The 19,868-nt window shown below is 43.1% G+C and overlaps 2 protein-coding genes across 4 annotated transcripts; both read left to right on the top strand.

Annotated features, from left to right (window-relative positions):
* Positions 1 to 482: 482 nt before the first annotated feature.
* On the top strand, positions 483 to 4,274 carry fdps (farnesyl diphosphate synthase (farnesyl pyrophosphate synthetase, dimethylallyltranstransferase, geranyltranstransferase)). 2 transcript variants are annotated; one of them, XM_029452060.1, is made up of 10 exons: positions 483 to 640; positions 1,108 to 1,263; positions 1,360 to 1,500; positions 1,981 to 2,061; positions 2,171 to 2,293; positions 2,377 to 2,465; positions 2,549 to 2,621; positions 2,714 to 2,791; positions 2,899 to 3,033; positions 3,575 to 4,274. In XM_029452060.1, the coding sequence occupies exons 1-10, from the start codon at positions 638 to 640 to the stop codon at positions 3,773 to 3,775; spliced, it is 1,080 nt and encodes a 359-aa protein (XP_029307920.1). In that variant the 5' UTR covers positions 483 to 637; the 3' UTR covers positions 3,776 to 4,274. The 2 variants fall into 2 exon arrangements, with proteins under 2 accessions (XP_029307920.1, XP_029307919.1); XM_029452059.1 differs by lacking the exon at positions 483 to 640 and having other exon boundaries at positions 896 to 1,263.
* Positions 4,275 to 4,718: 444 nt separating this feature from the next.
* Positions 4,719 to 19,816, top strand: rusc1 (RUN and SH3 domain containing 1). Of its 2 annotated transcripts, XM_029452041.1 has the most exons (12): positions 4,719 to 4,811; positions 6,432 to 9,784; positions 13,964 to 14,086; positions 14,180 to 14,256; positions 14,450 to 14,467; positions 14,703 to 14,877; positions 15,198 to 15,303; positions 15,461 to 15,507; positions 15,582 to 16,084; positions 16,175 to 16,410; positions 16,914 to 17,081; positions 17,773 to 19,816. In XM_029452041.1, the coding sequence occupies exons 2-12, from the start codon at positions 6,559 to 6,561 to the stop codon at positions 17,936 to 17,938; spliced, it is 4,845 nt and encodes a 1,614-aa protein (XP_029307901.1). In that variant the 5' UTR covers positions 4,719 to 4,811; positions 6,432 to 6,558; the 3' UTR covers positions 17,939 to 19,816. The 2 variants fall into 2 exon arrangements, with proteins under 2 accessions (XP_029307901.1, XP_029307902.1); XM_029452042.1 differs by lacking the exon at positions 14,450 to 14,467.
* Positions 19,817 to 19,868: the final 52 nt, after the last annotated feature.

Below are 19,868 nucleotides of genomic sequence, written 5' to 3'. Positions count from 1 at the left end.
AACAGAAATACCTATGTTGATGTTTTGTCAAAATGAACAGCAAAATCCCATACAATACTGTAAGGTTAAGGCTTGTTTGGGTTTTTATTTTTATTAGATGTGACCCGGAAAAGTAAAGTTTGGAGTTCCCTACTGCCCCCGCGACCCGACCCCTGATAAGCGGTAGACGATGGATGAATGGATTGTTCTCTTTTTTACTTGATTGTTTTTTGTTTTTGTTTTACTTTCTTATCAGTAAATCTATTATTATAATAGTTAAGGCTCACCTTGTCTATGGGCTCAACCCTGGCTTCACAAAATCTCCTCACTCCACCTCAACTCCACCTTCTCAAATCCTAATGGTCATCTGGTGGAAAAGCCATCCTGGTACGATGGTAACGGCCAATCAAAACGCTCAATGTCAAATGGAGCCTTCCAAAGTCCACGCCCACATACACCATTCGCAATGGATCTTGGGTAATTTAGTTCTGCTGCTTCGTATTAAAACGGACAACAACGTGACAACAAACTACAATCTGCACATCCTGGTTTGAGGAGACGTTCACAGACCTCAGTTTGACAACGAGACTAGGAAACAGAAGATAAACTAATTTGCTGTTTTGTACTTAACAGTCTGGGATAAGAGGACATTCACATTATGGTATGTAAAGGCATGTGTTTAAACAAAAAAATATTTAACTCGCTATGATATAGCTAGCTTTGTCAACAGACTGGAGGCAGAATAACAATTCAAGCTAACGTCAGCCAACGCTTCCTTTTATGATAAGGTTAGGTTAGCTAATGATAGTAATCCACTTGCCAAATCCTGACTCTTCTTTACTGAGTTTAGTAAACCATGAGACCATGGAGCTAACTAGCTTGATTTTTTTTTTTCCTCAACCGGAACATGTTTAACGTTATGTGGTTTATATAAATACCGGAACCGTCCGATGAGTGTGAGCCCAGCTTGTTCACTGTTAGTGAGGACATTGGGACGGTTGTTTGGGAATGAGACGTTTGCTGAACCTGGTCATGTTTGCCCCTAAAACAATCCGCACCATGTGGCACGACGTCTTCCCGTATCACTTTAAAACCACATCTGTGTTGCTGTGCACCTCGTCTTTCCAGGGAGACCACAGTTGCAATGGGACGCAAAGCAGCATAAAGGCATTGTCGTCAGATCCTCAGCTGTTTGAAGACCAGTTTGACAAGCTGGTGACGGATCTTTCAGAGCGGGACATCGTCGACCCCTCTCTGGCTGATGCTCTGACCAGGTTAAGAGAGGTATGTTTGTTTAATTGTCTTTTTTCTGACGTACTGTTGACACGTGCTGAACTGTTTTTTCATTAGGACGATACCTGCATTTTTTCCCCCCCGTAGGTTTTGGTGTACAATTCCCCTCTAGGCAAGAGGAACCGAGGCCTGTCTGTGATTGGCTCACTGAGGGACCTTCTCCCACCCACTCAGCTCACACAGGACACTGTGCAGCAGTCCCTCGTGGTTGGATGGTGCATTGAGATGGTAAAGACATGTTGTGATATGTTAAAGGATAAGTCTGGCAATATTCCCTTTTTTTCTTAGTCAAAAATCCCATTAAAAGGCTTAAACCAGCATTGTCAGTGTAGCCTATTCCTGCATTGTTTTCCATAAATTATAATTATAATAACCTTTTTTATTTTGAAGTTGAGCCTGTGGTGCTGTAAAGCAAAGACCCAGTGGTTTATTACACCTCAAACCAATAAAGTCACACTATCCTTAACCATATTATTTATTTTAGATTTTCTTCAGACCAGAGCTCCACATAATGAGGTTAGGGTTTACAAAATTGGGGGGGGGGGGGCGGTGTAGGAAGGTTAAACTGTTACAGTGCTGCCCAATGTGTCGCTAACACTTCAACCCACAAGCACAGACTCAAGACTTGCTGCTGTAATGACACTTTGCAAGGGTGTTAGGTTCTCTGTCATTAAGTAAGTGTTACGACACTGTCTCTGTTGCTTGCAGCTTCAGGGATGTTTCCTGGTGGCAGATGATATCATGGATGGATCTGTGACTCGGCGAGGACAGCCCTGCTGGTACAAGAGGGTGAGACTTCATATATTCCAGAAAAATTCCCTTTTTGTGATTTTATTTATTTTCCACTATTAATGGTGCGATCAGTTCCTCAGGTTACTCTCATCTGTTTGTTTTTAAGGATGGGATCGGTCTGGATGCCATCAATGACTCGTATCTCTTAGAAGCGTCGGTCTACAGACTGCTCCGCATACATTGCAGGAAGCAGCCCTACTACGTCCACCTACTTGAGCTATTTACTGAGGTACTATGCGTCCTAATTGATTACACACACACACACACACACACACACACACAGGTTTCTTACTCTATTTGTTTTTGTTTCAGATATCTTTCCAGACCGAGCTTGGCCAATCTCTGGACCTCATGACTGCTCCCCCTGGGCAGATTGACCTCAGCAGATTTACCATGGACAGGTAGTGAAGACAAAACTAAAGAGAATTTGCAGAGTTTTTTACCAAAGTAAATGGGTGTGATTATGTGTGTCCTTGTCTTTCAGGTACAAAGCTATTGTAAAATACAAGACTGCCTTTTACTCATTTTACCTCCCAGTGGCAGCTGCAATGTACATCGTGAGTTTGTTTCTTTCCTTTTGTCCAGTGTGTACAATTATAAACAGAGTAATGTCAGACTCTCTCATAACTACATCACTTTACTTTTGTAGGCAGGAATTGAGAGTGAAGAGGAACACAATAATGCCAAACTTATCTTACTTGAGATGGGAGAGTTCTTTCAAATACAGGTAATTCCTTAAGCACGTCACCCCGCTTTCACATCACGGCATAATGAATAATATGCAGCAGACTATTTAGAGTTAATAACCACCCAACCAATGTGTATCATTTGCAGGATGACTACTTAGACTGTTACGGAGACCCTGCTGTGACGGGGAAGATTGGTACTGACATCCAGGATAACAAATGCAGCTGGCTGGTGGTGACGGCCCTGGAAACCATGACTCCTGAACAGAGAGCAGAGCTGGAGGTGGGACTTCAGAAAACAAACCTTTCTGTTTGAACACTTACAAATTTGTATCAATATTATTTGGCTGCAAACTATGTGCTCATTTGGATGCAGGGAATGTGTTGCTTGCACACGGATTACATTTTTTAAGTGCGGTATTGAAATATAATGTACTATGAATATACTTAGCAGGTTTTATTCCCAGTTTCCGTCAAAGAAACATCAGAAAGAATGCATAAATATTTAAACATTATTCAGTGCAATGCATGCCACAATTGTATCTCAGAATTTGAGCAACGACCCACTGAGTTAATTTATTTATTTTTAATACCACCATAAGAAATTGTGCCAATTGTACAAGTTATTGTAACAATGCATAAGTGTCACTTTTTACAGATATGTTATACAATATCAATATCTGCAGCAATAGAAACTTTCTTTTTGTAATGTGTTAGAACAATGAAACTATGTTTTATGGTTCTGATTTATTTATTTTCTTTAAGAAATCCTAGAGTCACTCGCTAGTACATTACAAAACCTAATTTCATCTTCTTCTCCTCAGGCATGTTACGGGCAAAATGATGATGCTTGTGTGGAAAAGGTCAAAGCACTGTACAACACCCTGCAAATGCCAAAATTGTACCACAATTATGAGGAAGAGAGTTACCAGCGGCTGCAGAAACTCATCGCTTGTCACGCTCAAAACCTACCTCACTCGGTCTTCCTCAACTTCGCCAAGAAAATTTACAAGAGAACCAAGTGAGAGGGAACACCGATCATAAAGAGTGTCCGGCGCATCCGCCTGGTTCCCTTTTGACTTCTGGCACGACGCACCCATCATATGCTCTACCTTTTTTAACAAGGCTGACTCCCGACAGTATAAATCTAAAACTAGCAGTTACTTTAACGTTGTAGATATTTTTGTTGTGAATTGAAACAGCTTGCTTCTTTTGATCCATACTTCCTATTTATTGAACATAATGCATAATCTACAGTGTCTCCAGTAGTTTCTCCTCTGAATAATCTCATGGAAAGAAGAAATGCCACTGAAATGAATCACACATGGTCTGGCTTTCATATTGGTCTGCCCTGAGGAGTACACGGCAGGATGAAAATACAAACAAGATCCAATAGTTGAAATGTTTTTTTTTTTTTAATTTTGTAGGAATAGATGTATTACCTATAAATATATTTTTATATTGCTGCTGTAAAGTCTCTGCTGGCCTGAATGTTATTGCAATTAATAAATAATATGAACAATATTTTTCTGTTTCCAGCCTTTTAAATGCGAGAATTTTATGCTTTAGTTTGTCATATACGATAGTAAACTGAATAATTGGGCTTCAGGAATATTATAATGGTCATTTTTTACTATTTTGTTAAATTTCACAGATAAAGGAATAGTTAACAGATTAATCGATGACAATAATCACTAGAAACAGGAACAGGAGTTTGTATGTGAGGATAATTTACTTTCCTTTAAAACAGATTAATAGATGCATGGATAAACTGCAGATATGATGATTTAAGAGGAATTAAGGGAAATGACTCTTCCTCTCAAAACTAATTATTTGAAAGACTTGAAGCTGAAAATGACTCAAGATAAATTGGATGTGATGATAAGGCAAGTGAGGGGTGTGGTTTGGTTGGGTTGGGGAGAGCGATGGTTTGTTGGATGCTCGCGAGAAGACAGATGCTGAGGCTGTCGCTGTCGGAGAGAGATTCACATTCACACGGACTGGGATGTGAGCGATCCCAACGAGATGGAGACCTTCATCCATCTTTACCTGAATCTGATAGTAAGTCGAGTACTAATTTATCATCTTGCTATATATGTATCTTTAAAAAAAATATGTTCTCAAATAAACCTGCAGAGTCTAGTCGGGTAAGCAAACCTCATATTCCCACACGGAGCCTGCGTATCAAGAAACATGCAATTCCGCTACTAACAGCGATATTTCTGGAATAGTTTTTAGGTAAAATGTTATATTATTATCGGGTTTAACTGTAATTTGAGTGTTATGTGTAATATTTGAGTTAAAATAGGGGCGGACGGGCCTGTATATGAGGGCGATGCGGTTGGAGGTACCCCCTCCTCCCCCTCCCCTCCCATCCTCCCTGTCTCCATCAGCTCTGTGGGATCAATACATGCAGGGGTAAATACTGTACACTGGACGGGTTAAATTACATCTGGTGATATGCTGTTTCTTTGTTTTATTTCAAGGCGTTGTTGGTTTTAATGCCCATTCCGACGAAGGCCCAATGTAAGCTTACTTGAGTGATTTATATTCATCAGTGATGTGAAGGACACTGTGCAGGAATATATGAGCAATAGCCTTCGGTGGATGGGCTTTAAAAAGGCAGACTCTAAGTTGTTCAGTGCTGCTACCAGATTATTTCATGCTCTAGTTAAATGTTCAGTCATTGCTCTAGGTATAGTGTTTTAATAAAAAATAAACTAAAACGTTAATTCTTTTGATCTACATCTTACTGCCTCTTGTCAGCTCGTAAGGATGGACTGGCACAGATGGAGATAGCTTAACTCATGAATATCAGTGCTCAGTGAAGCTGAACATGACTGATGAAGATGATGAGTGACAGTTATTAAGCTATAAATTAGCCTACAATTATTATCATGGGTATCATTCCATGCCATATGTGTGTGGGTGTGTGTGTTTGAATTTGAATAGATAGCATCTGAAAACCAAGGAAATAGTACAACAGATGAAACAAGGTAGACATGCACCTTGCAGAAAATATTCTGTTATATACATTTTCAAGTCTCAAGGCATCTCAATGTTTCCAGAAAGCCTTAAAGTACTGTTCAACAAAAGATGCAAAAATGATTTAAGGGCTGCAGCTAGCAACTGATCTGCGGATTATTGTCAGAAAAAGTGACTATCACAGTTTTTCAAGGTGACGTCTTCACTAGTCTTGTTTTGTCTGACCAACAGTCCAAAACCTAAAAATATTCAGTTTACTTTCATAACAGATAATGAGAATCAAACAAATATTTACGTTTGAACTGGAACCAGTGAATATTTGACTTAAACAATGAATTAGTTATTAACACATTTGCCTATTAATTTTCTGTCAGTTTATGAATTGACTTATTGTTTCAACTATATTCCTTATGTGGTGATGCTTGATAATGTGCTTTGTTTTTTTACATTACTGTGTATGAGACAGTGTGTCTGTTCATATCACTGCTGTGTCCTCCCAGGACTTGGGCTGTGATAATTATAAAACAGAAAGCCCAAAAGCAATTGAGTTTTAATGAGTAGTCCAGATGATGAGTTTAACTTCAAAGACTTTGTCTAATATGAAAACATGTGTAGAGCAAAAAAAACTGTCTTAGCTTGCAGAGCAGAATTTTGCTCCTAGTCGTTATTCACTGTGTGTCTCCTCTGATGTTACAGGATCTTGGGAGTCAAGCCAAGATGTGACCGTCACGGCGCGTCATAGTTTGGATCTGTCCTGCTTTTTCAACACTTGTTTCTATAGCAACAGCAATATCAGAGTCTCCTAAAAAGTCCCATTCACACAATGCAGTCCTCTAGCTGCTCCTCTCAGCCTCCAAAGCCGCGGCGCTTTGACATCAGCAGGCGGACCAATACCGTAGCTGGGCCAAAGTCTCATGGCCCTGGTTTCCAGAGGGAGGATAAAAACATGAACACGATCTCCACGTCCTCCCCACGCAGGGTTACTAAAGGCCCCACTGCACCCACCAGGACCAGGGTGGGTGTACAACCTCGAGCACCAGTAACCCAGTCCAGGTTTGGCTCACAAAAACAAGGTTCCACCATCTCCAAATCAGCTAAACCCAAACCCAAGACTCGTGCATCTGTGGCAGCCAAAATTGCACCAGCAGCCGCTCCACCTCCACTTCCCTCTGTTCTCCCTCTTGACCCGAACTGCAACGAGCCAAGCCTCCCGTGTCTGTGCTGCGATGGCCGCTCCCCGCAGGATAACAACAGTATGTTCAACCATAACCACAACAACAACAACACCATCTCTATCAGACAGCAACTAAAGCTACCGCCTCCTCCGGCCCCGTTGCTCCAGAGGCAGGATGGGAAAGGGGCCAAGGAGCAGCCTCAGCCTCCCTCCCAAGCACAGGCCCAGCTGGAGGCCTCCGCCCATCCTGCTGCCAGTCTGGAAAATGAAGGCAAGAATCCAGATGCAAACGCTGATTTGGACAACAAAAAAACTATAAAAGTAGAGGAAGAAGACGACGAGGAAGAGAGCAGTGGGGATATTGATATCGATGATGATGAAGAGGAGGCTGACAATGATGATGACGACGATGATGATGACACCCTGGTCCCTTCGTGCTGTGACTGTCCCCCCTCTCTCCTGGAGTTATCGCTCTCCTCTTCTACCTCTTCATCCTCCACCTCCATCAGCTCCTGCTCTGATCTGGAGTCTGACTGTGCAGATCAATCTGCCTCCATCTGCTCTTCCCATGACGAAGATAATCTGTCTGTTTCTCTGTCCCCCAAACACCACCCTCTCCTGCAAGCCTCTGAATGCAAGCCCCCTGCGCGTTCACCACCATCCCTTCCTCTTAACCGCAATCCCTTCATCTTAACATCACGTTCACCAATTCCCCCTTGCTCCCCAGATGAGGGCTACCCCTCTGCCCTGGACTCCCCTTCTCCTGACTACTTAGGAGACAAAGGTGATTCTGAGGTCACCAAACTAGGTTTGCTTGATTTTCTAGAATCAGTAGGGGAGTTTGGGAAAATGGAGCGCTTCAGCCAGGTGATCCAAGTGGCTCGTTGGGATCTGGAGGCTGAACAACACTGGGATGTCCTGAGGGATCGGTTAGATCACCTGGATCGCTTGGAGAAAGTGAACAGGGAAGTAAAACTGGCCTACATTGCTAAACTCCATGAGAAGGGATTTGATCTTGGAGATCTGGAGGAGCAAGATCTTTCAGATGTCATGGATGAAATGGGCAACATTGACATTCCCTGGAAGTTGTATAAAAGTGGCAGAGGAGCGATGGGAGACTCTCAGGAGTTTTCCGATGCAGGGGTTGACCTCACTGCTCCATCAGACTGTGAGGATCCTCTCGTTTCTGATTCCCTCAACCCTTCTCCTGTCGAGCCGCCACCTAGACCCCCCAAACCTCCAGCGCGTCATGCCAGTGTGAGCTCTGACCTCCATACCTACATCAATATCAGCAGGGAGACCACCTCCATGGCTGTCTCCACCTCTCCTACATTGTCTACTTTCTCCCCTAACTCCTCATCCCCCACTTTCACCACTTTTAGGTGTGAGAAACCTCTACCTCCATCTCCACCCTCCATTCCTCCCCTCCCAACTTCTAAACCGCTCCCTTACCTCACCCTGTATACCACCCCTTCTCCACCTCCATCACTCCCCACCCCAACTCCTCCCATCCCTCCCCCTCGGAAGCGTCACCTTGCCAGGAAGGAGGCACAACGGCTTGCTGCTCTTCAAACCCAACAGGAAAGGACCCCTCTTTCCCTTCCTCCTCCTACCACACGTCCCCCACCTCTGCCTCCTCCACCAGTTATCTCAATTTCCTCCTCATCTCCCCCTGCCTTATCACCTCCACCTCCACCTGCCCTGCCTTCTCCCCCCTCCTTCCATGCACTTGATGTAGAGATTCGGAAGTTACTGATGCTTGCTGGATTGACCCAAGCTGAGCTCCTTAAACTCAGCCCAGAGCTTGGTGTCTGTGTTGGAGGACTAGAGGATGAGGGAGATGAAGATCATGTCAACTCATCCATGTCTAGGGAGCCATATGAGTTCAGATTACAAGAGAGGAAGGGGGAGAAAGAATGTTACAGAGACGGATGGAGCAGCAGAGGCAAGATGGATGGAGATCGAAGAGCAGATATAGCTGAAGAAAGCAAAAGGAAAGAGGAGAGCACACAAATAACCACCTCGTTCACTGAGATGGCAAGGAGAAAGAAGAGGAGCACCGGTCTGACCTCCGACCCTTACTACAACAATGGTTTTAGCAATACGCATGAAACACAAGCAAACAATATGAGCTTTGAGTCTTTCCGGTATCCTGCTGAGGTTCCAGATTCACCTCCCCCTCCTCCTCCTCCTCCTCGTCCCTTACCCCCAATCCCCTCATCTGTGCTGTCCCACAAAATCAGCACTCTTTTGGCTAACTCTGCACAGCCTGAGCGATTTGATTGGCTCATAGCCTTCACACCTGAAGGTGAAGCCCCACCAAGGCTTCCACCGCTAGCAATGAGAAAATATCTTGTGGAAAGTCAAAAGAAGCTCAGTTCGGCAGGGTCATCTCCAGGGTTAGCTCCAAAGGTCACGACTTTTAAAGAGCTGCGTAACCGCAACAAGAGCAACTTCCTCCAAACAAAGGTGATCACTGATCCAGACCCTGACCCAACAGTTATTACTCCAGATGCAGATATACTGTACAACCTGAGGTGGAGAAGAGAGATGGCAGGCGGCGACGGCAATGAATGGGAGTACACCTCTCAGGCTCAGGCCTTCTTCATGCAGCCGCCACCAGCCCTCACCTCGATGGCCGCTCTGAAGGAAATGCTCCAGAGAGCTGACGAGGAGGGGCGACAACCGGAGCTGTGCCCATCACAGAAGATTGGCTGCTCAGTCAGTGACAGCAGCCTGTGGACCATGGGCAGAGAGTGGAAGGGTGAAGAAGTTAAGAAGGAGGAAAAGGAAGTGAAAGAAGAAGAGGAAGAGGTGGAGATGGAGGTGAGAGGACGAGCCGATGGAGGAAGGACTTTGGAATCAAGAACCACAGGTGAGTATAAATGATGATGATGATGATGATGATGATGATGATGCTTATGATAATAAAGGAGGCAGACATAGGGAAAGAGGTGTGTGTGTGTGCATTTTGTGTGTGTGTGTGTGTGTGTGTGTGTGTGTGTGTGTGTGTGTGTGTGTGTGTGTGTGTGAAGAGAGAGAAAATAAACACATAGTAACAAAGTAACTCAATGTACAAAACAAATCTGGGATGGGCCGATGATGAGGAGAAAGAGATGGAGAAAAGACAGACCTACAGTTGGCTTGATCACTTTCTCAGCGATACACAAGTGTCAATCTGTGGACAGTACAATAGAAAGAAACAGGAAACCAAGGATTGACTCATTTATGGAAATGATATAGCCTATGGAACGAGAGCGAAGAGATGGAGGACGAGCACGAGTCACAGAAAGGCATAAGGCATGATATGATGGATAAATGATGACAAGAGATAAACAGAAGGTGATTGCAGATGGGGAAAGTGAACAAAACAGTGGAAGGGAATCTGCAGAGGGAACATGAGTAACAGTGAGGGGAGGGGAACAGTGAGGGGAATAAACGTAATATGAGGAGAACAAGGAAGTTGGAAACTTCCCAGCCAGTCTTTCTTGCACTATTATCAAAGTGTGATGTCATCACTGCCTTATTCAATTATTCATCCACTCTTCGGTCCGGCGGGAGGCAGATAATGGAAGCGCCCACTGAGCTCACCTTCTTTCTTTTCTTTTCTTCTACCTTTAACTTCTCTTTGCTTTCTATCTATTTTTCCTTAAACCTTTTTTTGTTACTTTTTCTCTGCCTCTTTACTGGTTTCAAATCCCATCAACTTGGGATGTGTATATGCTTTTCTCTTGCTGTCTATCCTGTCTTGCCTCTTCCCCTCTCCCTTGCTCCCTAGAGTGGCACTGATAGCTAAGATCAAGTTACTTATCTCATACAGTGCTGCAGTAGGCTACATAAAACACTAAGGATTAGATAGTCAGCAGGATGTATGTTTGATATGAATTACTCATGTTCTCTACCAATGGGCTGCTACATTTCTTAGTAAAACTAGTTCTCTGATTCTATAAGTACTTTGCCATTATTTCATGATTTTACCTTAGCTTTCTAAATATAAAAGTCGCTGAATTACTAATGAGGTATATGCTGCAGGAGTTTCCCCCTAAAACCACTGCAACAAGCCAGAAATAGATGTGTACACCTTTAAGAGTTCAAGGGGTGGATCTTAGTACATGGACCAATGGCTGAGACCTAGTGTCAGAAAAATAGGAAGTATCATGTGGTGGTTGCAGTTCAAAGACAGATCAAGTCTAACCAAGGTATGGTTGCTTTCTAGCTTTTGTTGTATCCCATAGCCTAGCAGTCTGTCAAGGGAATTTAGTGTAATGCAAATTGTTGTTGGCACAATTTCTGAATCTCCATAGAGACAGACATAGTGATTGAGCAGGAACGGGCAGAACTGTCTGTAGACTGACTCAGCATTACACTGTACTGCTGGAGAGGGGAGGGGTGGTGGGGAAGTAGCTAGAGAGGTAGAAAACAAAAAGGCAGAGAAGAGAAAAAGGGAGAGTGAGAAGGTGATCCAGAGGTGGTGATGGCACGCACTGCAGTAAAGTTCAGAACGCTGTGCTGTGTTATACTTAATGTTCATAACTTTCAATACAAATATGAAATGAAAGTGAAACCAGATGCCGTCCAGAAACCCTCACTTTGATATGTTGAATCTTAGGAATTGACTGTGGCATTTTATTTATGGTATCATTGGTGATTGACAGGTTGAGTATTTCTACCATGCAGCTGTGGGTTTGCTGCTCAACAGTTATTATTTTATGGCCACGGCGGCATTTCCTGTTGTGCCAACTCTTCTTAAATGAAAGACTGTGGTTATTGCTCTTCATAAATCAACTCCATTGACTCTCATGCACTGTGTAACTGTCAATCAAATGTTTGACTTGTTTAAATACTGCATGCTGTTACATGATGACGATTTCTGCTGGAATACACTCATGAATGTGCATTTTTTCTCTCGACAGACACTAACATTTTCTGCATCTCTCTCTCCTTCCCATTTCTCTGCCACATTTTTTTTACTTTCTTAACCTTGTTTTTTCTCACCTATCCATCCCATTCTGTTGTTTCCATTGTTTGTCCATGGCTCCGCTTTGCTCCCTCATATCGCTTTGCTTGTGCGCCTGCCCTCTCCATCCTGACTCCTGCACCTTTCCAATGTTTGGCCTTTTTACCCTTTCCAATAAGCAGTTTCCTCCCCTCCACTGTCCCTCGCCCAGTCCTCCCAACCCTATTTCCTCCACACTGCCCTCCCTTCCTATCGCCCCGGCTACTGTAACTACCAGCCCTTTGCAGATCCCAGACCCCACAGCCATGTAGGCAGGGAGTCCAAAGACAAATACTTTAACATACGGTGCACCCCTGCTGCCAGCTCAGCTCGTATACACAGAGATGATTCCAGCACTGATGTAAACTCTGGCTTTAACTATGAATCCCTGGATGATGTTGGTGTAGACTCTCCTTGTGATTATGGGACTATCTTTAACACACACAGGGACTTTGCGCCTGACTCTATCTATAATTTTGATTCTCTGTACTGCAGTGACTCAGACACACACACTAAGTCAGACATACCTGTTAGCGGCACCACAGAGGCTCCAGCTTGCACCACCCCATATAAGAACATAGACGTCATGATGACGTATTCAAACAGTATCAGTGCTATGGATTCGCTGCATCCAGAAAAGAGCACACACTCTCACACAGTCCACAACAGCTACAAGGCCAGGACATCTAAAGAACTTCCTCCTCTCCCTACATATTACCTGTACCACCCTAAAAACTGCCCTCTGCACAGGGGTGCCCCTCCTCGCCTCTCTCCTATCGGAGCCCTTTCCCCTCCCCAGCGCCCTGGAGCGCCCCCTCCAGGCACAACAGGGTACTGCCTCAGCTCCCCGCTTTTCCCCCGCTCTCACACCTTGCCTGCCCTTGCTGCTCCCCTCTATTATCCAAACCTTTACCCTCCTATACCGCCCAGAGCGCCCCCCTTACCCCCAAAACTCTACCAGGCTCCGCTGCAGTCACACGTGGCGAGTAAGATTTCTCTCTCTCTTCTCTCTCCCTACGTCTTACACTCTCTCTCTTTGTCTGACATCTTGCTTGCATGTATGTCTGTTCTGTCTTCTGTCTCTGCCCTGGATATAGTGGCCCTGACACTTTTGTCACTTTTTTGACCCGGGGGATTTGCAGAGTTGAACGAATTGGGTAACTGTGGCTGTTTTATGCATCAGGAGTTAGCTCCCTGCAGGTCATCCGATACGTCTTATCTACACTGTCCTTTCAAATCTGCAAAGGGCCTTCAGAGGGGTGACAGCTGTTTCTGTCCGGAGTCACTATCATCACTCTCTTTGTCTTTCGTCTTCCTCTGTCTGTCTCTGTGTCGGTCTCGTCTGGTCTGTCTCCATGTTGTTTTTGTTCTATGCACGGTCTGTTGAAATGGACACATGCATTTCATGCCAGGCACAGCTAACTGTAATGTAAATATTTTTTGAATAAGTAAAACTTTTTTTATCTTTGTGTGTTTGACCATTTAAGGCAATTTCAAAGTAATGTAAGGTCCACTGCATCCTGTTCATAATATGAATGTCTGTATTTATATAACAAGTTTATATAAATCATCACACTGTACACAACACCTGCCCTTTATACAGTACTTATACGTAATTGTATCTGACTTGACTGAGCTTAAACAACAGTCGTCGTCCCCCCCCCCCCCCCCCTTGCTCTGCAGTTTCTCCTATGTATGCTTATATTAAGTGTGTACGAATGTATTTGTGTGTTTAAGTGCGAGTCAAGATTAATGCATGGGATCCTGTTTATCCCCGATGCGAACAGAGAATTGTCTTCACCGATCCAGATGTTGAAAGCTCATCACAGTAAACCAATATTTACAGGATGTCCTCACACACTGTTTTCTGTCAGTAGTACCATCTGCTTCCATCTGCCTAGTCCAATGCTTCCCATTGCTTAATGGCTCCTACTAATAACACTAATATTTTAGTTTTGGTATTTCTGTCTGTTGTGATTCATTTTGCTTCTGTTGAATTTGTATTTTTTTTTTAATACAAATTATAGTAAGTAATTGCTCTTCTGCTGTCGCCGTCAGCTGTTCGCAGTGTCTCATTCGCTGGCTCTGTACAGAGGACAGAGACATCCTGGATGGGCGAAGATGTGAAGCATCCAATGAAAGGTCTCGGCTTGTCCTCTCTGTGCCTGCAGGAAAAAAAAGGTGTGTGTGTTCACCTGTCTGGCTGTGTGTCTGACCCTGATGTCTGTCTATAGCTCTTACAGTTTAACTGTAATACATTGTTCTTTCCTCCAGCTCTGGTCAGTGCGGTCAGCGTGGCAGTGGAAGCCATCTTGGCCCAGTTCAGCTCTTCTCGGACTGTAGTTCAGAAGGTCAGTGTCGGCTGAATTTACATCACCAGTGGGATTTTAAATAAGATAATTAAGTTCTTGGTTTTAAGTTTGTTTCACTCTTGTTAACTAAACAAAATGTCATATTGTTTTGAATTTATTGTTTATCTTTGAAAATGCTTTCCCTCCCTTCCTTCTTTTTCTGACTACATATTTTTGCTCCGTCTCTCCTCAGTCTCTCTCAGTTAACAAGGTACTAGAATATCTTTAGATAACCCAAACTTGTAGTCTTACGACTTTCTTTGTGAACTAACCAACCCCCCAAATCATGTCTCATCACATCATACCGACCCTCAATGCCCCTTGTTTCTCTCCAACCTCCATTGATGTGTCCTATATTCCCCATCCTTTCTCTTTTATTCCCCTGTCTCTCCCTATCACTGCACGTCATCTTCTTCCTCCCCCTTCCTCTCCTCTCCCGTCCTCAGGCCTTATCAGGAGACAGCACTATAAATCCATCTCTGGGCCGTCTGGTGCTGCAGTGTCTCTGCCCTGCCCTGCACAGCTTGCTGACCGATGGCTTGAAACCTCATCAGAGCGACCTGATCGCAGGCAGGAGGCCAAATTCGGCATGGGGTCTGGTCCAGGCCTCAACCCGGCAAGGTACCACTCACAAAAAAATCGTAGTAGAATTAGCATTTAAAGTCTTGGATATTAAGGATTTCATATAAACTGTGTCTGTTTTTTTTCTCTGGTTGATAATAATAAGCCCTGGACTTTGCCTGCCTCTCATTTTTCCCAGACATCAGTCAATACTTGTTGATTTTAGTGTCTATAATGCTGAAGTAAACAACAGGATGCAGATATTGATTGTCCTATGAGTGCCAGGTTTCACTGCAATTTTTCGCTTACCTCTGTAAGTTTCTTTATTTCTTACTCTCTTCATGTGTATTTTCTCTTCTTGCTCTCAACCTATTTTCAAGGTCCTAAAACCCAAGGGTTGTTCAACCTACAAGTTTGTGTTGGAGAGCTGCCTCAGCTCAGACAGAGCAAACACAGGTTCAACGCATTCCTCCTTGGCCTACTAAAGTGAGTACTGACTCCTAATCCTCTCTGGTCTCCACTGGTAGCATGAAAAGTGCTTAAATCAGTAGTTAAATATTATAATTACATTTTTAATGCTATATTTCCCTGTGCATATCCTTTTATCCTCAGTATTCCTCTTCTCTTTATTTGTTTCTTCTAGTACCAAGCTTCTTGATTTCTGGCTGTCTCACCTTCAGTCTTGCAGTGGTAAGTTTCCATCACCTCCTTCTCATTCTTGTTTGCATTCATGTGCATAATAGTGATAACTCTCTTTCTCTCAGATGTGCTGGAGACATATTACCACCCCACCTCCATTATGCGTCTGTCGCTGACCGCCTGCCAGCCTCTGTTCGAGGAGCTGCTCCTCGTGTTGCAGCCTCTCAGCCTGCTGACCTTTAATCTCGACCTGCTCTTCCAGCACCATCATTTAGAGCCGGACAGTCACAATCTAGAGATCCCCAGTCCACCTTGTCAGGATGCTGCATCCAGGCTTTCAACACAGGGGTCCCAATTCAAAATCACAGGCTGCCGATATATGGAAAGCCTCTCAGAAGTAGACTTTGGAAGCCCAGAACAACGGGCAGCCAAACTAAAATCGTCACCATCGAGTAACCCAAAGAATGGAGGACCAGGGGAAACGACACATAGCAGCGATGCACCCGTAAAGGCTCCGATCACTCTTGGGCAGACAAGTCCTCAGCTGATGTGGGTGCAGGAGAAGGACATTGGAGACTTACCTCTTCCTAATGTTGAGGAGGACAGCCTTGCTCAGCAGGCAGGACAGGTACTCACATATGTGTGGCAGGCTGTTCAGTGTTTGTAGTCAAATATGTTTTGTGTGATCCTGCAGGGCTGACATTTCTGTTAATCATAGGTGATCCAGCAGGGATGGGGGGCTGTGATTCGCTGGGGAGGCAGACTCAGCCATAACCTGTCTGAGATGAGCCTGAAAAAGGAGGAGATGAAGATGGATCTGCAGGACCTCCAGGCCCAAGTAGGGAGTGACTTCACTCCGGTCAGCAATGGTGCTCAAGTTCCCTGGACTCTGGGGCGGCTCTTTGGAGCCTCTAAAAGCCTCAACAGCCCACCAGGTCACATACCACCAACCAGGTTAGAATATAACACATAACTGATTAAGTATATCTTAAAGGTGCGATTGTTAACATTGAGAACATTCAGCCACTAGATGGCGGACTCCCCCTCCCCCTTCCATTGCGTTCACATCATAACACCGTGGTTGTCAGTTCGATGCACAACCTGCATATTTCATAGACAGTGTCGGTGGAGATTCCCAGTTAGCTAACTAGCAAACCTTAGCTTTCGCTTACCGGTCAAGAAGAAAAGTAGCCACCTCAGCGTGGCTTTTTTAATTCACAATCTTTTTAAATGTATTTTTAGGAAAAGCAATACTTTTATTCTGCACCTTTTTAAAAAAAAATGTATAATTAAAATAATAATAATAAATAAATAAAACTTTGCAGGGTGTATTTTAAAATAATAATTTTCCTACATAAAAATGTTAACTTTATGTGATTCCTCTCTGTTCCTCCTGTCCCATACTCTGCCTCTCTGTTTATCTATTCCTCTCGTCCTCTTTGTGTCTGTCTCTGCAGACGTCCCTCTCAGTGGCTGGCTCCTGGTGTCACTGCACTGAGCCGAATGGTGAGCAGCAACTCCACACCAATAATAAGGAGGGCCCCGGAGTCCCAGGGAGAAAGTGAGCCAGAGTCAGAGAAAGCGGTTGACACACTGGAGATGAAAGACAAACCCAGATCACTCAGGTACATTACAGACATTAAGTGAAAGTGATGGTTATGGATGGTTGATATATGCATTTTATTGGCTGAGACATAATGGCATTGAGTGGGGAGGGATATTGTTATCTCATAGTTTAGTCTTTTTACACTTTTTACAGGCTTTAAAAAAAGAACTCCTCTTTTAAAATGTGATTGAGTGGGGGTTCAACTGAGCAATTAATTCATAGCTATGGGAGATCACATGTTAAGTTTCTGTATGGACACATCTCAATTTCAATGTCATTTAAATACATTTAGAGTAATATCACATTTTGTGCCTTTTATGTTCCGCCATTTAGAAGAGTTATATCTGCCTGATGATAAAAAACTAGTTTAGTTTCAAAATGCTAATATACCGAAAGGGATTTTTAAAAAAAGTATAACTTCATCCATGGCTAGGGCGTGGCATAAAAAAACAGTAAAAAAAAAAAAGAAATGTCTGTTTTAAAATGACTTCTTTCCTCCTCCTGAGCACCAGTGGGTGTAAGAGATACCAGAAGTGCTGCCACTATTTTTGTTGTCTTTTAAAATCTATAATTGGTGACTCACCAGCGTCCCTGCATTATGACTCATCCAAGAGTCGGCTACATCATATATTGCGGATGCCGTTATTTTTTGTGTATATGTGCATATGTAGACCGCTTTGTCTGAGAATATCTTTGCCGTCTGTCCTCAGGTCAGTACGAACGCTGTGTGATCACTCTGGAAAAGGTCCGGAGCTCACCTTCTGCAAAGGGGAGGAACTGGTGGTGTTAGGAGGAGTCGATCAGGACTGGATTCGCTGTCGTCAGGGAGACAAAGAGGGCCTGGTACCTATCGGCTACACCTCCCTCATCATGTGACTTCAGCACCATAACTGCTGCACTCAATCAATACAAAAAAATACAAAATAAAAAAATATATATTTTAGGCGAGTGTTGAGAGGTTATGGTGAGGCTCCACTACTCCAAAAGGGATATTTCACGCTTGCTCTGTTTGAGTTTGAGTTGAGTGCATAACACCATCTGCTCTGCTTTACGTGCATCACGAGCAATCTGCAGCCCTCTCCCTTTATGAACATATGGGAGCTTTTTTTCCCCCCATCAAAATCCATCCAGTTTGGTAGCATTAAACTAATGGATGTTCGCAGCAGGAATGCAGCAGATGGTGTGAAATAATGACTCAAGTCAAATTTAGACCATTTCATACTGGAAGACCTTTGATCTTGGAGTGAAGTATCCCTTTTAAAATGTCCTTTTCTCAATGTCTGCCTTTCTTGTCAGCCACTGATCTGAAAATGATCACAGGAGAAATTCTGTGCCATCAGACGCTTGCAGATTCAAGAGCTTTCAGATCAGCTGCTGCCTGTCGTAGCCACGTTAATATCTCTAGCCATCAGCTGTAGAGAGTCGTGGCTCGCAGGTTGTCAAGTGGAGAAAGCATGTGAGAGTATTGGGCCGTAGCTCCTGTGCATACTGCGTAGTCATGTAGTGAATTGTAGCTGTGTAGATCTGTGTTCTATTGACCTCTCACCTTTATCGCCTGGTTCATGTGTGTTTGACATGTTTCTGCTACTATATTTGACTGTATAAATATACATAAAAAATAAATATATATAGGTATATAAATTGAGATTGATATTACCAAGATAGATAGAAAGAAAGATGAACAAGAGAAAGCAGGTAGTAAAACACAAGCAGCAGCTTAATACTGTGGCCATATGGAGGAAGTAAATGATTAAAAATACTTTATCTTTACATCTGCAACTTTACACATACATTAAGTGGTTGTCATACATGCCAAAAAAAAGGTATATGTGTTTGTTTTAAGTATGAAATCCAGTATCTTCCCTTATGTGTGCTTCATCTATTGCTATTATCTTGACATCATATTCATACAATTGTTAGATTTAGCCTCATACCTTAAACACTGTATGCATTGTAATGTGCCATGAATGCTTTGAATGAATGCCAGAACATATCTATCTATCCCACACAGTTATAGAAGATAATATCAGACAACAGCAATCTGTAGCTAATCTCTCAACTTGTCCAAAACCTCGTGTCGGTGTAAACACCTCTCAAATCTATGCTCAGCTCTTGTTCAACACTATCTGACCTTAAACTTAATGCAGTGAGAACATCCCAGACGTATGTAACTCATAAAAGCTACTGTAAAGTCTGTAGGTTTGGTGGCTGGTCTTCACCTCATACCTCAGCTTTTGTATTTGTCTTAACCCTTCCCGCCATGTTTGCTCATCATAGTCATTGATATTAATGATAGTGGTAGTAGAAGTGGTAGTGGTGTAAGTGATAGGTTGATTCTAATGTTGAAACACATTGCTTTGTGTCATATATTTATTAGTTATTCTCTAGATTCTGTATAGATGACTATGCATATGGTTAAATGTACAACTAAAAGACGTTTTGTTTGTTTTAAAGTCACGGTTTTGATTTGATGTTAACACCTGAAGTCTAAAACAAGTTAACTTAAATAGTTCAAGTTAATATAAAAGGGAACAATTTGAACTGGTCAGGAAAGGCTGACGCTAAAGGACCTCTATTTAATTCAGCAGGAAAGTTTCATTGCTATTGATCAATCAGGGAAAGCTCAGTTCTTCAAAGTATCCTTGTGTTATTGTGTCAATGCTAAGTAGCATGACATTACCGTCAGTACTGTCCAGTAGCATTACGTTGAATCAGTGCTCGTAACTTATGATCCCAATAAAATGCCATCAAATGGAAAAAACCTAGGTTCTTACGAGAAATAATGTCTACATTAAGATAAATATCA

This window comes from Cottoperca gobio, chromosome 16 (genome assembly GCF_900634415.1).
Source record: "Cottoperca gobio chromosome 16, fCotGob3.1, whole genome shotgun sequence".
NCBI classification, from domain to species: domain Eukaryota; kingdom Metazoa; phylum Chordata; class Actinopteri; order Perciformes; family Bovichtidae; genus Cottoperca; species Cottoperca gobio.
Note: the sequence above shows the minus strand (reverse complement) of the source record. Positions and strands in the feature narration are given on the sequence as shown.

What these genes read in the sequence shown, in the direction of transcription:
- rusc1 (XM_029452041.1), top strand. Translation starts at nt 6,559, where the DNA reads ATGCAGTCCTCTAGCTGCTCCTCTCAGCCTCCAAAGCCGCGGCGCTTT. An exon ending in TTCCTCCTTGGCCTACTAAA is followed by an intron (nt 15,304 to 15,460) that starts GTGAGTACTGAC and finishes TGTTTCTTCTAG; the next exon opens with TACCAAGCTTCTTGATTTCT. An exon ending in GGTCACATACCACCAACCAG is followed by an intron (nt 16,411 to 16,913) that starts GTTAGAATATAA and finishes CTGTCTCTGCAG; the next exon opens with ACGTCCCTCTCAGTGGCTGG.
- fdps (XM_029452059.1), top strand. Translation starts at nt 988, where the DNA reads ATGAGACGTTTGCTGAACCTGGTCATGTTTGCCCCTAAAACAATCCGC. An exon ending in AGCCCTGCTGGTACAAGAGG is followed by an intron (nt 2,062 to 2,170) that starts GTGAGACTTCAT and finishes TTTGTTTTTAAG; the next exon opens with GATGGGATCGGTCTGGATGC. An exon ending in AACAGAGAGCAGAGCTGGAG is followed by an intron (nt 3,034 to 3,574) that starts GTGGGACTTCAG and finishes TCTTCTCCTCAG; the next exon opens with GCATGTTACGGGCAAAATGA.